Raw genomic sequence first — 13,949 nt, 5'->3', positions numbered from 1 at the left:
CCGATAGTGAATTGCACATTAAATACGAACATACGAATTAAGAGCAGGAGTAGGCCATTCGGCCCCTCGAGCCTGCTCTGCCATTTGATAAGATCATGGCTGATCTGACTGCGACCTCAACCCTACTTTCCCATCTACCTACTATAACCTTTGACTCCCTTGTTAATCAGGAATCTATCTAACTCAGCCTTAAAAATATTCAATGACCCTGCCTCCACTGCTCTCTGGGGAAGGGTGTTCCACAGACTCACGACCCTCAGAGAAAACATTTCTCCTCATCTCCGTCTTAAATGGGAGACCCCTTATTTTTAAACTGTGGCCCCTAGTTGTAGCCTCTCCTTAAAGGGGAAACATCCTCTCAGCATCTACCCCTTCAAGTCCCCTCAGGATCTTATGTGTTTCAACAAGATCACCTTTCATTCTCCTAACCGCTAGTGTATACAGGCCCAACTTGTCCGACCTTTCCTCATAAGATAACCCCCTCATCCCAGGAATCAGTCGAGTGAACCTTCTCTGAACCGCCTCCAAAGCAATTGTGTCCTTTCTTAAATATGATGTGGAGATGCTGGTGATGGACTGGGGTTGACAATTGTGAACAATTTTACAACACCAAGTTATAGTCCAGCAATTTTATTTTAAATTCACAAGCTTTCGGAGGCTTCCTCCTTCGTCAGGTAAATGATTTTATTTTAAATTCACAAGCTTTCGGAGGCTTCCTCCTTCGTCAGGTAAAGGACGAAGGAGGAAGCCTCCGAAAGCTTGTGAATTTAAAATAAAATTGCTGGACTATAACTTGGTGTTGTAAAATTGTTCACAACTTTCTTAAATAAGGAGACCAAAACTGCACAGATGTGATTAAACTGGACAAACGTTTTACGCCTGACACCGCATCACACGTAATGCAAGAGCAAAAATAAACACGCCCTGATTGACAGCCTCTCAGTGTGGGTGGGAGGCTGTCAATCAGGGCGTGGCCAGTGCAGCTCGGTGATTGGCGAGGGGGGGTGGGAGCCAGCTGTCAATCTCGGTGTATCGTTGAGAGGATTGGGTCCGGAGACCGGTAACGTCAGGGTGGCCCGAGAAGAAGACAAGTCGGTGGGGGGGGAAAAGGAGAGCTGAGTTGAGCCGAGCCGAGTGGGAGGAATCAGACAGCAAATAAGCGCTAACAGGTAATAAATAAAGTAGGAGCTCAGGTACAAGAGGTCTGAGCAGCTGCACCCGGGCTGCTGTGGAAGATGTGAGTGAGGACGGACAGGGTGTCTGAGCGGCCGTTCCCCGGGCTGGGGCTGGGGAGGAGGAGGGGAGGGTGGGGGGGGAAGAGAAGGATACACATTGTTGCAAGTTGTAGCCGCGGGAGGAGATGCTGCCGCCCGACGACTCGTCCTCCTGGAGCATTTCGTTCGCCGGTTGCGGGTTTTTAGGGATTTACCACATCGGGGTGGCCAGCTGCCTGTGCGAGCACGCTCCTTACCTGGTGCACAACGCCGAGAACATCTACGGGGCATCCGCCGGTGCCCTGACAGCCAGCGCCTTGGTCAGCGGAGCCTGCCTCGGTAAGTGCCTGTGACTCTCTCTCTCTCTCTCTCTCTCTCACCCCAAGCGGGCCAGGAAAAACAAACCAGACCAGGGATGATCCTAAATCCTAGCGGGGCAGGGAGGAGGAAACCACTTGCATTTATATAGCGTCTTTTCATCACCCCCCAGGACATCCCAAAGCTCCTCACAGCCAACGAAGTACTTTTTGAAGTGTAGCCAACTGTTGTAAAAATGGGCAAGCAGGGAGCGCAGTTTGCGCACAGCAAGATCCCACAAACAGCAAAGGGATAAATGACCAGGTAACCTGTTTTTAGTGATGTTGGTTGAGGGATAAATACTGGCCAAGACACCTGGGAGAACTCCCCAGCTCTTCTTTGTAATAGTGCTGTGGGATCTTGTATCTCTACCTAAGCGGTCAGATGGTGCCTTCTATCCACGCCCTAGCATCAGTAGGGCATGTTGCTCTGATCATTAATGCCAGCATGGTTATAATAAGTAATCTTTGTCCTGGTCAAGATGCAACAGTGAAGTTGGAATATAGAACTATTAAACATTTTATGATGTTAGAGGTGCTATATAAATGTTGTTGTTGTATGGTTCAAAGCTATAATTCAGCTTTGGGGTCCCCGTGACTTCCATAAATTGGTTGAGCTTTGCTCTTATGGTTTACCACCCACACCCTGATTAAATTACAGCTTTATCACTCTCCATTTACTTTAATATAATCTGTATGATTTATGGCCTCACTAAAATATGGACTGTGTTATTTGTTAAAAGTGTCAGTAGAAGGACATAAATAGAAGGCTAAGAGACTGTGCTATCATGGTACAGAATAATGCTGTTGCATACATCATGGGATGGTGTAATGAGGGGGTCAGCAGGCAGGAAGGAGATTTTATAAAGTTGGCAAGAGATTAATTATCTATGCTAACTATTGCACAAATTTGTTTAGGCCAAAAATGATTGGAACTCTTTCCCCCCCCCCCCCCCCAGCTTACTAGCTGCCCCCTCCCCAAGTTGAGCTGTGGTGTATTAAAGGCAGAATCTGAAACAATGCATCTGTTGTGATCTTTATTCCTGTCAGTGAAGTATGAGCTATGCTGCTGTTTGACAGTAATTATATAACATTTAAAAATGTTAATGCTGTAAAGGTGGAGTGATTGCTAAAATAAATTAATTTTGTGTAATTAAATTCACATAAAATTCACTGCCAGACTTTTGTGTAATTAAGTTTTGCCTAAGTTACAGACTTCAAAATTAATTTTCTTTAATTATACACATTATCTGACACATTAACACGTATGCTGCGGCAAATAGAAATTGATTCACCAGATCATCAGGGCTACATATGGCCCATGTGCCATAGGTTGGATACCCTACTTATATAGAGTCTACAGCACAGAAACAGGCCATTCGGCCCAACTTGTTTATGCTCCACATGAGCCTCCTCCCACCCATCTTCATCTACCCCCATCAACATAACATTCTATTCCTTTCTCCCTCAGCTGCTTATCTAGCTTCCCCTTAAATGCATCCGTACTATTTGCTTCAACTACTCCTTGTGGTAATGTTCCACATTCTTACCACTCTTTGGGTAAAGAAGTTTCTCCTGAATTCCCTATGAAAGCAGGAGCTGTGCAACCGTTAATTAGTTAAAATTTGAGATTTGTCATTCAAGGAGAATGTGAATAAATGTATTTCTGCTTTCCCCCCTCCCCCAATGTAAGTATTCTTTTAATGGATGCATTTAGTGACAACGGTAAGTGTCAATAGTGGTTTCTGTAGGCACTGCAGAAGTAACTGTGAAGATATCAGCTCCAATCTCGCACGATACATACTGTTAAACCACCCCATATCTCCAAAACTCAATGCCCTAACCTGAGCTGCTGTCTCAATAGTGCGATGGAGGATGGCTACAGTGTTAATTGTCATCATGCCATCGCTGTGGATGCAGGGCAGCTGTGGTGTCAATAGTCTCTACAATTTTTTTATTTTGCATATTTTGTCCACTTTAACAAAAGTCTGTTTTATGGTAGTATCTATAAGCAGTTAAAGTGGTATCATGACATCATCAGCTGTGAGTGGCAGCTCAAAGGGGCTGGAATATAAAGGGGAGGAAATTATGCTTCAGTTGTATAGAGCCTTGGTCAGACCCTATCTGAAGTACTACATTCAACTTTGGGCACCGCACATCTGGAAGGACAATTTAGCCTTTGAGGGGATAGAGCACAAATTCACCAGAATGAAACCAGGGCTTATAGGGTTAGATTGTGTGGACAGGTTGCATAAACATGGCTTATATTACCTTGGGTTTAGAAGGTTGAGGGGGATCTAATTGAGATCTTAAATGATAAAGGGATTCAATAGGGTAGATAGTTTCTTCTGGTGGGAGAATCCAGAACAAGGGGGCGTAATCTTAAAATATGAGCTAGGCCATTCAGGAAGCAATTTTTCACAAGCAGGGTAGTGGAAATCTGGAACTCCCTTCCCCCAAAAGGCTGTGGATACCGGTTCAATTAAATGTTCAAGATTGAAATCGATAGATTTTTATTCGGTAAGGGTACAAGGGATACAGATCAAAGGTGGGTGAATGGAGTTGAGATGCAGATCATCCATCTAATTGAATGGCCGAACAGGCTGAAGGGGCAGAATGGCCTACTCCTGTTCCTATGTTCCTTGAATAGGTTAGTGGTGTGAGAGCTGTTTTTTCAAGAAGAAGCTCACTGAAAAGTAATCTTATTCATCACCTTTTTGGTAGATTTAATTAAAATATTCTTTTATCTTATATGGAATATTCAGTTTTTATAGACCTTATCAATTCTTGCACATGTTGGTTTAAAAATGTGACCAATTTGAACACATCTTGCTTTGAAAATTAAACACCGTTCCACATGTTCGTTCCAATCGCACCTACTAACTTTAGATAATAAATGTCACTCCTAATATTTCCCTGAAGCTAACAGCTCAGGATTTATTTAAGTGTTTTTGATAATATTGTGTTCTTATATTCTGTAATCACTTTCTCCCTTGCACCCCTCTCCTGAAACTTTAGAGTTGGTACCAAAGGCACCACCTTGGCAGGCAATGACGGTTCAGGGTTCTCTCTCTCTCTTTTTCCTCTCCAGAACCTAAAATGTGCCCTTTCTACACTGGTGTCACGGCAATGTACAGGGCACCTTCCAATTAATTTATTGAGAACTTGGGTGGCATTTTTTGCCTCTGAATACAATGTCCTTAGCTCGTTGCAGTTTTTACTAGGGATACTAGGCTATGGCAGCTTTTTCCATGTATGTGAAAGAACAATTACTATCTAGTTCCATAAGCAGGAATGAGTCATGAGGTAATTAATGTTTGGCAGGAGAGAAAGAATGCCTTTATCAGTGTGGGCAAAGGACTCCTATTGGAACTTGCACTTTATAAAGGCATTATTGCTTTTGAAGTATTTGGCAGATATTTTCCCCTCTTCCTCTCTAACTCATGCTGGAGTGCATTTGCACCTTGTCCAACAGACCATTGTGTTTTGATGGAGTATTTAGATGTTGGGTGCATCATAACCAAATCTGATCCGATATTCACCCAGCCCACACGTATACTTCAAGGGGTTACTGGATAGCGGTAAGGAGCTGTGGATGATTTAATTTTTATTTTGTTTTCTTCCTCCCCAACCTATCCCATTGACCGAATATAGTGCCACCCCTGTTGACCTCAGCACAGATCAGGGATCAAATCTGATTACCCTCTTGGTCTGTAAAGTTGAGTGCCACACTAGATGTTGCATATATCCATTAAATGGTTAGGAAGCTGGATCACATTTTTTTTAAGAGAAAGATAACAAGCTTTGCATATACTGTGCTGTAGATACAGCGACACCAAAACAGTTTTCAAAGTTAGTTATTTCAGGAACTGACTCTGCCTGAAATTCTCTGAAAGATCATCAGTGCTCCTCCATTGCATGTTTTATATTGCATTTCCGTTGTGCCTGGATCCATGTCCATGAAAACATGTGGACCTGTCTTTCAGTTGATTCTGGATGCCTATGTAATGTTCCAGAAGAGGGTGGTCACTTAACCTGATAATGTTGGTTGCTACATTAATTAACACGTTGCACAATAATTGTAACCATTTTGAATCTAATTGTACAGCTATCGTCTGGAGAATAAAATCTAAAGCAAGATTTTCTTTGTGAAAAGTGCCCAAGTCTAACCAAAAAAACTACCATTTTTAGGAATGGGGAAAAGGACAACATCCTGCTTTAATGAATCGACCAACTTCCTCAACATATCCCTCAATCTCTTCTCCCTCTAGAAATACATTTAATTGCCTCTTGAACCTGTTTATATTGACCTTGGCGGGTAACTTAGTTATTCCACAATTCTATTGCCCTTTATATTTAAAAAACAATTTACTCGATCGCCTAATTTTTAACTTCTATAAATGCTTTCAGTTGGCCACATATGAACTCTTCTGCATCAATAACAAATCTCTAATCCCCCCTCCCATCATAGATTATAATTATGATGATGCAGCATGTTCATTATCCAGTGTACTGTAAAGAAAGAACATGCATTTATATTGCACCATTCATGACTTCAGGACATTGAAACACTTTTGAAGTGTAATCACTTGTAATGTAAAAAATCACAAATTTAACACTTAATGAATGCTTTCTGGGGAATTTGATTCGCCTGGTTTTGTGCATTTTATAATTTACAGCATATGGAAATTCTGTTAATCTGTTTTACAGACATAGAATAAGATCTATTTGTATGGTGAAAGATAAATTAAAGTTTACTGTCTGGGTTAAAATGAATGGCTGTTGCTGTGTAAGGGAAGCTGAGTGAACTCTTGGTATATTTACAGAACTCAAGCAAGGACAGAGATTTTTTCATTATCATTTATTTCCAGTAGGATTTAAGCTACTCCTAACATTGGTTTATCAGCCAAAACATTATGTGGGATGACATATTTTCAGCATATTCAGCTAAATGAAAATGTAGATTTAATGGCATTTTGCAACTCCTCTACAGTGTTGGCAAATGGCCAGTTCAATCTCGAGCAAAGTGGTTTTACATTGAGTCTACAGCATAGAAACAGGCCATTCGGCCCAACTGGCCTATGTCGGTGTTTATGCTGCACAAGAGCCTCCTCCCTCCCTACTTCATCTACCCCTATCAGCATACCCTTGGGGCTGTTTGTGGTGCCTCCTCCTGTTCCGTTGCCTGGTTGTTCACCACCAATCTTGACTGGGTGTAGTAGGGCTAGAGAGCTTTGCTGTGACCTGTTGAATGTGGAGCCATAGATAGGTCTGTCCATAGCCTGCTGTTTTTGGTGCTTAGGATACAAATAGCCCTGTATAGTAGCTTTGCTAAGTTGCTACCTTATTGTAAGGTAAGCGTGGGAGTGTGCAATAAACACTCATCTGAATGCTCTGTGGCTATCTGTTACTTTCCATCAGTTACAATGTTTACATGGTTAGAGTCTTTGGAGCTTACTACAATCTTCATTTTTTAGTATGGAACTGCCATGGCTACCTTTTGCACTTGTTGTGGAATATGATTTAGACATGATTAGTCCCTGCTACATATTTGTTGTTGTTAATCTGAAAGCAAACGTGGATCCTTCATGTCTACAGAGATGTCTTATTGAGATTTGTACCACAGCCTGAAACGTGTATTTAATCTGTTTTGAAGCACAGCTTAAGTTTCTTTTGATTCAACCGTAAAAAGAATATCAGTTGCAAGCCAGAACTACAAATGTATACAAATGATTAATAGATCTGTGAGTGCGTTGATCTTTGTGCACGTGCAAGCACTTTTCAGAGTAAACCTCTGATCCTGTTAAATAAATTTTGTATTCTGTTTTCATAGTGACGATATCGTTATACGAGTTTAAGCCACTTGACCCTCCACTCAAAATTCAGAGGTACTAGCGATTATTGAACTATGCTTCAGCTCTCTGTCCCCTTGCTCCCTATGCATACTGCAACAAGTCAGTGAATTATGTGGCCTTGCTCTCTTTCTGATTATTGTTGCTATTTGTAACAATAATAGATTGGCCTTTACTAACATTTTAAGGAAGAGGGATGAAAAGGCACTGAGATGTAATTATTTGAACTAGCAGATGTGTAAACATTATCTCACATTTTCAGCACTTTGATGGGACCATTAAATGTAGAAACTGACTTGCACAAAACTTTGGCCATTCTCTACTTTATAACAGTGTTTAGGAAGCAAAAACTTTATTTAGTGCCTTTCGTGACCTCGGGACATCCCAAAGCGCTTCACAACTAATGAAGGACTTTTAAAGGGTAGTAAATATGGCAGCCAATTAGCACACAAGGTTCCACAAACAGCAATAAGGATGAATGACCAGATAATCTACTTGATGGTGTTGGTCGGGAGATAAATGTTGTCCAGGACATCTGGAGAACTCTCCTACTCTTCTCTGAATAGTGCCATGGGAACAGTTACATCCACCTGAGAGGGCAGATAGGGTTTCAATTTAACATCTCATCCGAAGGAGAGCACCTCCTACAGAGCAGCACTCCCTCAGTACTGCATTAAAGTGTCAGCCGAGATTACTTGTTCGAGTCTCTGGAGTGGGGCTTGAACTCGCAATGGCCTGACTCCGAGGCGAGAGTGCTGCCAGTGAGCCAAGACTGATGCTTGGTTGGCTATATGAGGACATTTCCACTTACATTATAGCTGCTTGTGTTCTTTATTCATCCTGTTTTATGGCAGAGGATCTCAGTGATGGTTGTGCCAATGAAGGTCGACGGGGGATGGCTGGGCTTTCTCTTGTTCGAGATGGTCATTACCTGACAATTATGTAGCACGAATGTTACCTGCCAGTTGTCAGCCTGAGCCTGGAAATTATCCAGCTCCTGCTGTGGGCTGGCATTATTGGAGACATTGTGAATGGAGCTGAACATGGAATCATTAGAAAACAGTTCCACTTCTGATCTCATGATGGAGGGAAGGTTATTGATGAAGTAGTTGAAGATGGTTAGGCTAAATACGCTTCCCTGAGGAACACCTGCAGTGAAGTCCTGGGGCTGCGATGGTTGGTCGCCAATAATCAGAGTCATCTTGCATTGTGTCAGATAACATGACTCTTTTCTCCAGAGGGGTTTTCCTATGATCCCCATTGACCTCAGTTTCACTAGGGCTTCTTGATGCCATAATCAATCGAATGCTGCCTTGATGTTCAGGGCTGCTACTTTGACCTCTCCATTGGCATTCAGTTCTTGTGTCCTTGTCTGGATGGGGTCTGGAGCTGAGTGGTTCTGGAAATTGGGGTTAATGGAGAATTCTCAAATTTTGGTCTTGCACTTGTGGACAGGAATGAAAACAATTAAAATAAAAACATTAAATTGAATTTACTCTTTCTTGGGCTATTGGGTTAATTTTTGTCCATCAAGAGGAGATTGGTGTTACTGGGCTGTGTAATGAGACAGGATCTCAAGCAAGGGTTTCTCCCATGAGAATTCTGGCAGACAATTGGGAAGGTGAATAATTGGGGTGTTTACAAGGACGTTTCCATTCTACAGGGATCACTATTTGTCACCTTTTTAAAACAAAACTAAAACCTATATTGTATCACAATGGTGTGGCTATAAGTAAACTGCCAACCTGAATGGTGGAGTACCATAAAAACATTTGGAAGAACCAATCGCTTGGGTTCTCTTGGTTTGGTTAGATGTTTTCTTGACAATATTTGATGATATTCCACCCCCCACCCCCCCCAGCCGATCTTGCACTACCTGCCTCTGACATTCAATGGGGCCATGTTAAGGATGAATTTTAGCTGCTTTTACATTCTGGTTTTGGGAGCCCAGCATTTGTGAGCTGGCTCCCAGCATTTATGCTGTTAAAAATGTTTTCTGTAGCCCAAGTAAAACTGAGTCAAAGAATCTGTGTTACTGGGATGTAGAAAATGGATTTAGCAGCATAAATACAGGAGCCAGCTTTATGATGCTGGGCTTCTGAACTTCAAAGTGAAAGAACAATATAAAACCAGCTTTTGTATTTTTTTTTAAAAAGCCTTTTGAGATGATCGTTATGTCTGCATGTTTCTGGAATGAGTTGGACAAACTGCCTATTGTTAGCATTGACATATGATTACTGCTGAGCAGAGAAGTTCAATGCTTCCAGATCACGTTCCTATCTTTGGTAAATATTCAGTTACTGTACAAAATTCATCATTCTAGAAATGTAGACTTTCCATTGGAAACTTATTATACAAAAACATTTTTTATGTGAAATCTATTTTAAGGGCAACGCTAAATGATAATTTACAGATCTGTATCATGTTGACGTACATGAGCCCTGTGTTTAAAATAGAGTCCAAGGAGGCCAGATAGGCTGTGACCGTGCTAGGGTACAATTCCATAGTTGGTTATTGTAATCGAGCAAGTTGAACGGTTCAAAAGGTACCTCGTCCATGTGGCCATTCTTCAGATGTGAACCTAGATGGTATATATCAGCAAGCTATTTGATTGTGGAGGGCATCATATGATTATTCACATGTACACATCCAATAAGGGTTGCTGTATAACGGTAAGGAACTGGGATAAAACCTGATGTACTGTGTTGCTATTGGGTGTTACAGAAATGTTTTCTACTGGCTATACCCTGTTGATGTGATCACAAATATCAGTCTGTTGTCCATTCAAAGCTTTGCATCTCCATGTATTGACCCCTTGGCTCTAGGGAACTGGCAGTTTGCCATCCAGTAGGTACAGCTCAAGGGCAGCAAGGAACAGGATGTGCTGCAAAACACTGCCTGGCCTCTTGACCTCTCTATTCAGTATTGCAACATGCTTTCCTCTTAGGTGAGAATCATAGAAAGGTTACAGCATGGAAGGAGGCTGTTTGGCCCATCAAATCCATGCCAGCTCTATATAAAAGCAATCGAACTAGTCCCACTCCCCCACCCTTTCCCCGTAGCCCTGCAAATTTTTTCCTTACACGTACTTATCCAGTTCCCTTTTGAAGGCCATGATTGAATCTGCCTCCACCACCCTCCCTGGCAGTGCATTACAGATCCTAACCAATCGCTGTGTTTAAAAAAAAAGCTTTTCCTTATGTCACCTTTTTGGTTCTTTTGTCAATCACCTTAAATCTATGTCCTCTGGTTCTTGACCCTTCCGCCAATGGGAACAGTTTCTCTCTATCTATTCTGTCTAGACCCTTCATGATTTTGAATACTTCTGTCAGATCTCTTCTCAACCTTCTCTGTTCCAAAGAGAACAACTCCAACTCCTCCAGTCTATCCATGTAACTAAAGTCCTTCATCCCTGGAATCATTCTCATAAATCTTTTCTGCACCCTCTCAAAGGCCTTTGCATCCTTCCTAAAGTCCGATGCCCAGAACTGGACACAATGCTTCAGTTGTGGTCGAACCAGTGTTTTATAAAGGTTCATCATGACTTCATGCTTTTGTACTCTATGCCTCTATTTATAAAGCCCGGGATCTCATATGCTTTTTTAACCGCTTTCTCAACCTGCCCTGCAACTTTCAACGATTTGTGCACATATACCTCCAGATCTCTCTGTTCCTGTAACCTTTTTAGAATTGTGCCCTCCAATTTATATTGCCTCTCCTCATTCTTCTGTAGACTGCAGGAAGATATCAATGGACTGGTCAGGTGGGGAGAAAAGTGGCAAATGGAATTCAATCAGAGAAGTGTGAGGTAATGCATTTGGCGAGGGCAAACGAGGCAAGGAGTACTCAATAAATCGGAGGATACTGAGAGGTATAGAGGAACAAAGGGCCATTGGAGTGCATGTCCACAGATCCTTGAAGATAGCAGGACAGGTAGTTAAGGTGGTTAAAAAAGCATACGGGATACTTTACTGGCTGAGGCATAGAATATAAGAGCAGGGAGGTTATGCTGGAACTCTATAAACATTGGTTAAGCCACAGCTTGAGTATTGTGAACAGTTCTGGTCATCACTTTACAGGAAAGATGTGATTGCACTAGAGAGGGTACAGAGGAGATTTACGAGGATGTTGCCAGGGCTGGAGAATTTTAGCGATGAGAAAAGATTGGATAGGCTGGGGTTGTTTTCTTTGGAACAAAGGAGGCTGAGGGGAGATTTAATTGAGGTATATAAAATTATGACGGGACTAGATAGAGTGGATAGGGAGGACCTATTTCCCTTAGCAGAGGGGTCAGTGACCAGGGGGCACAGATTTAAAGTAATTGATAGAAGGATTAGATGGGAGCCGAGGAGAATTTTTTTCACCCAGATGGTGGTGGGGGTCTGGAACTCACTGCCTGAGAGGGTGGTAGAGGCAGAAACCCTCAACTCATTTAAAAAGTACTTGAATGTGCACTTGGAAGTGCTGTAACCTACAGGGCTATGGAGCAAGTGCTGGAAAGTGGAATTAAGCTGGATAGCTCCTTTTCGGCCGGCACGGACACAGTGGGCTGAATGGCCTCCTTCTGTGCCGTAACTTTCTATGATTCTTCCTATTGAAATGTATCACTTTGCATTTTTCTGCGTTAAATTTCATCTGGCTCGAGTCCACCCATTCCACCAGCCTGCCTATATCCTCTTGAAGTCTATCACTGTTCACTACACTTCCAAGTTTTGTGTCATCTGAAAATTTGGAAATTGTGCCCTGTACACCCAAGTCCAAGTCATTAATATATATCAAGAAAAACAGTGGTCCTCGTACCGACCCCTGGGGAACACCACTGTACACCTCCCTCCAATCTGAAAAACAACTGTTCACCACTACTGCCTGCTTCCTGTTACTTAGCCAATTCTGTTTCTATGCTGGTACTGTCCCCTTTATTCCATGGGCTTCAACCTTGACAAGCCTATTACGCGGCACTTTATCAAACTTCTTTTGAAAGTCCATATACACCACATCAACCGCATTGCCCTTATCTACCCTCTCTGTTACCTCATCAAAAAACTCTATCAAGTTAGTTAAACATGATTTGCCTTTAACAAATCCATACTGGCTTTCCCTAATCAATCCACACTCGTCCAAGTGACTGCTAATTCTGTCCCGGATTATTGCCTCTAAAAGTTTCTCCACCACTGAGGTTAAACTGACTGGCCTGTAGTTGCTGGGTTTATCCTTATACCTTTATTTTAAACAAGGGTGTAACATTGGCAATTCTCCAGTCCTCTGGCACCACCCCCATATCCAAGGATGTTTGGAAGATTATGGCCAGTACCTCTGCAATTTCGCTTACTTCCCTCAGCAAACTAGGAGGCATCCCATCTGGACCGGGTGACTTATCTACTTTAAGTATAGCTGGCCTTTGTAGTACCCCCTCTTTATTAGTTATTAGCCCATCCAGCATCTCAACTACATCTTCCTTTACTGAGACTCTGGCAGCATCTTCTTCCTTGGTAAAGACAGATGCAAAGTGCTCATTTAGTACCTCGGCCATGCCCTCTGCCTCCATGAGTAGATCTCCTTTTTGGTCTCTGATCGGCCCCACCTCTTCTCTTACTACCCATTTACTATTTATATGCCTGTAGAAGACTTTTGGATTCTCTTTTGTTTGCTGCCAGTCTATTCTCATACTCTCTCTTTGCCCCTCTTATTTCCTTTTTCACTTCCCCTCTGAACTTTCTATATTCTGCCTGGTTCTCACTTGTGTTATCAACCTGACATCTGTCATATGCCCCTTTTTTTTTCTGCTTCATCTTACTCACTATCTCTTTTGTCATCCAGGGAGCTCTGGCTTTAGTTGCCCTACCTTTCTCCCTCGTGGGAATGTGCCTCGACTGTACCTGAACCATCTCCTCCTTAAAGGCTGCCCTTTGTTAAATTACAGTTTTGCTTGCCAATCTTTGATTCCAATATACCCGGGCCAGATCTGTTCTCATCCTACTGAAATTGGCCCTCCTCCACTTGAGTATTTTCACTTTAGAGTGGTCCGTATCCTTTTCCACAGCTATCCTAAACCATATGATACTATGGTCGCTGTTCCCTAAATGACACTGACACTTGCTCCACTTGGCCCGCTTCATCCCCCAGAACCAAGTCCAGCAGTTTCTCCTTCCTCGTTGGATGGGAAACGTATGGTCAAGAAAGTTCTCCTGAACACACTTCAAAAATTCCTCCCCCTGTTTGCCCCTTTACGTTATGACTATCCCAGTCTATATTAGGGGAAAGGGAGAGAAGCTATTTTAAAAAAAAAAACATTTCTCACAACCTAAGGGGGAATCTTTTAATGAAGTAAGCAGATTAGTTGCAGTGAATGGCCCACAAAAACCTATTCACAGCCGAGTCTGTGCCAAAATTTGGACTTGGTGCAATCATTAGATACTGTACAGGCTGGTCGCAGGCCAATATTTTGAAGAACTTTTAGTACTTCTGAGAACTGCAGTACATAGAAGCGCAGTACTGAATACTGAAGGCGTTGTTGTTAAATGCTAAGT

The 13,949-nt window shown here is 42.3% G+C and overlaps 1 protein-coding gene across 1 annotated transcript in view; it reads left to right on the top strand.

The window, feature by feature from the left end:
- Positions 1-1,104: 1,104 nt before the first annotated feature.
- pnpla2 (patatin-like phospholipase domain containing 2) overlaps positions 1,105-13,949 on the top strand; it is a 54,694-nt gene continuing 41,849 nt past the window's right edge. The window contains exon 1 of the mRNA XM_067993714.1: positions 1,105-1,553. Within this exon, the coding sequence (XP_067849815.1) occupies positions 1,361-1,553 (193 nt within the window). The 5' untranslated portion in view covers positions 1,105-1,360. The remainder of the gene's footprint in view (positions 1,554-13,949) is intronic.

This window comes from Heptranchias perlo, chromosome 12, assembly GCF_035084215.1.
Source record: "Heptranchias perlo isolate sHepPer1 chromosome 12, sHepPer1.hap1, whole genome shotgun sequence".
NCBI classification, from domain to species: domain Eukaryota; kingdom Metazoa; phylum Chordata; class Chondrichthyes; order Hexanchiformes; family Hexanchidae; genus Heptranchias; species Heptranchias perlo.
This window is presented reverse-complemented; position numbering and strand designations above follow the sequence as displayed.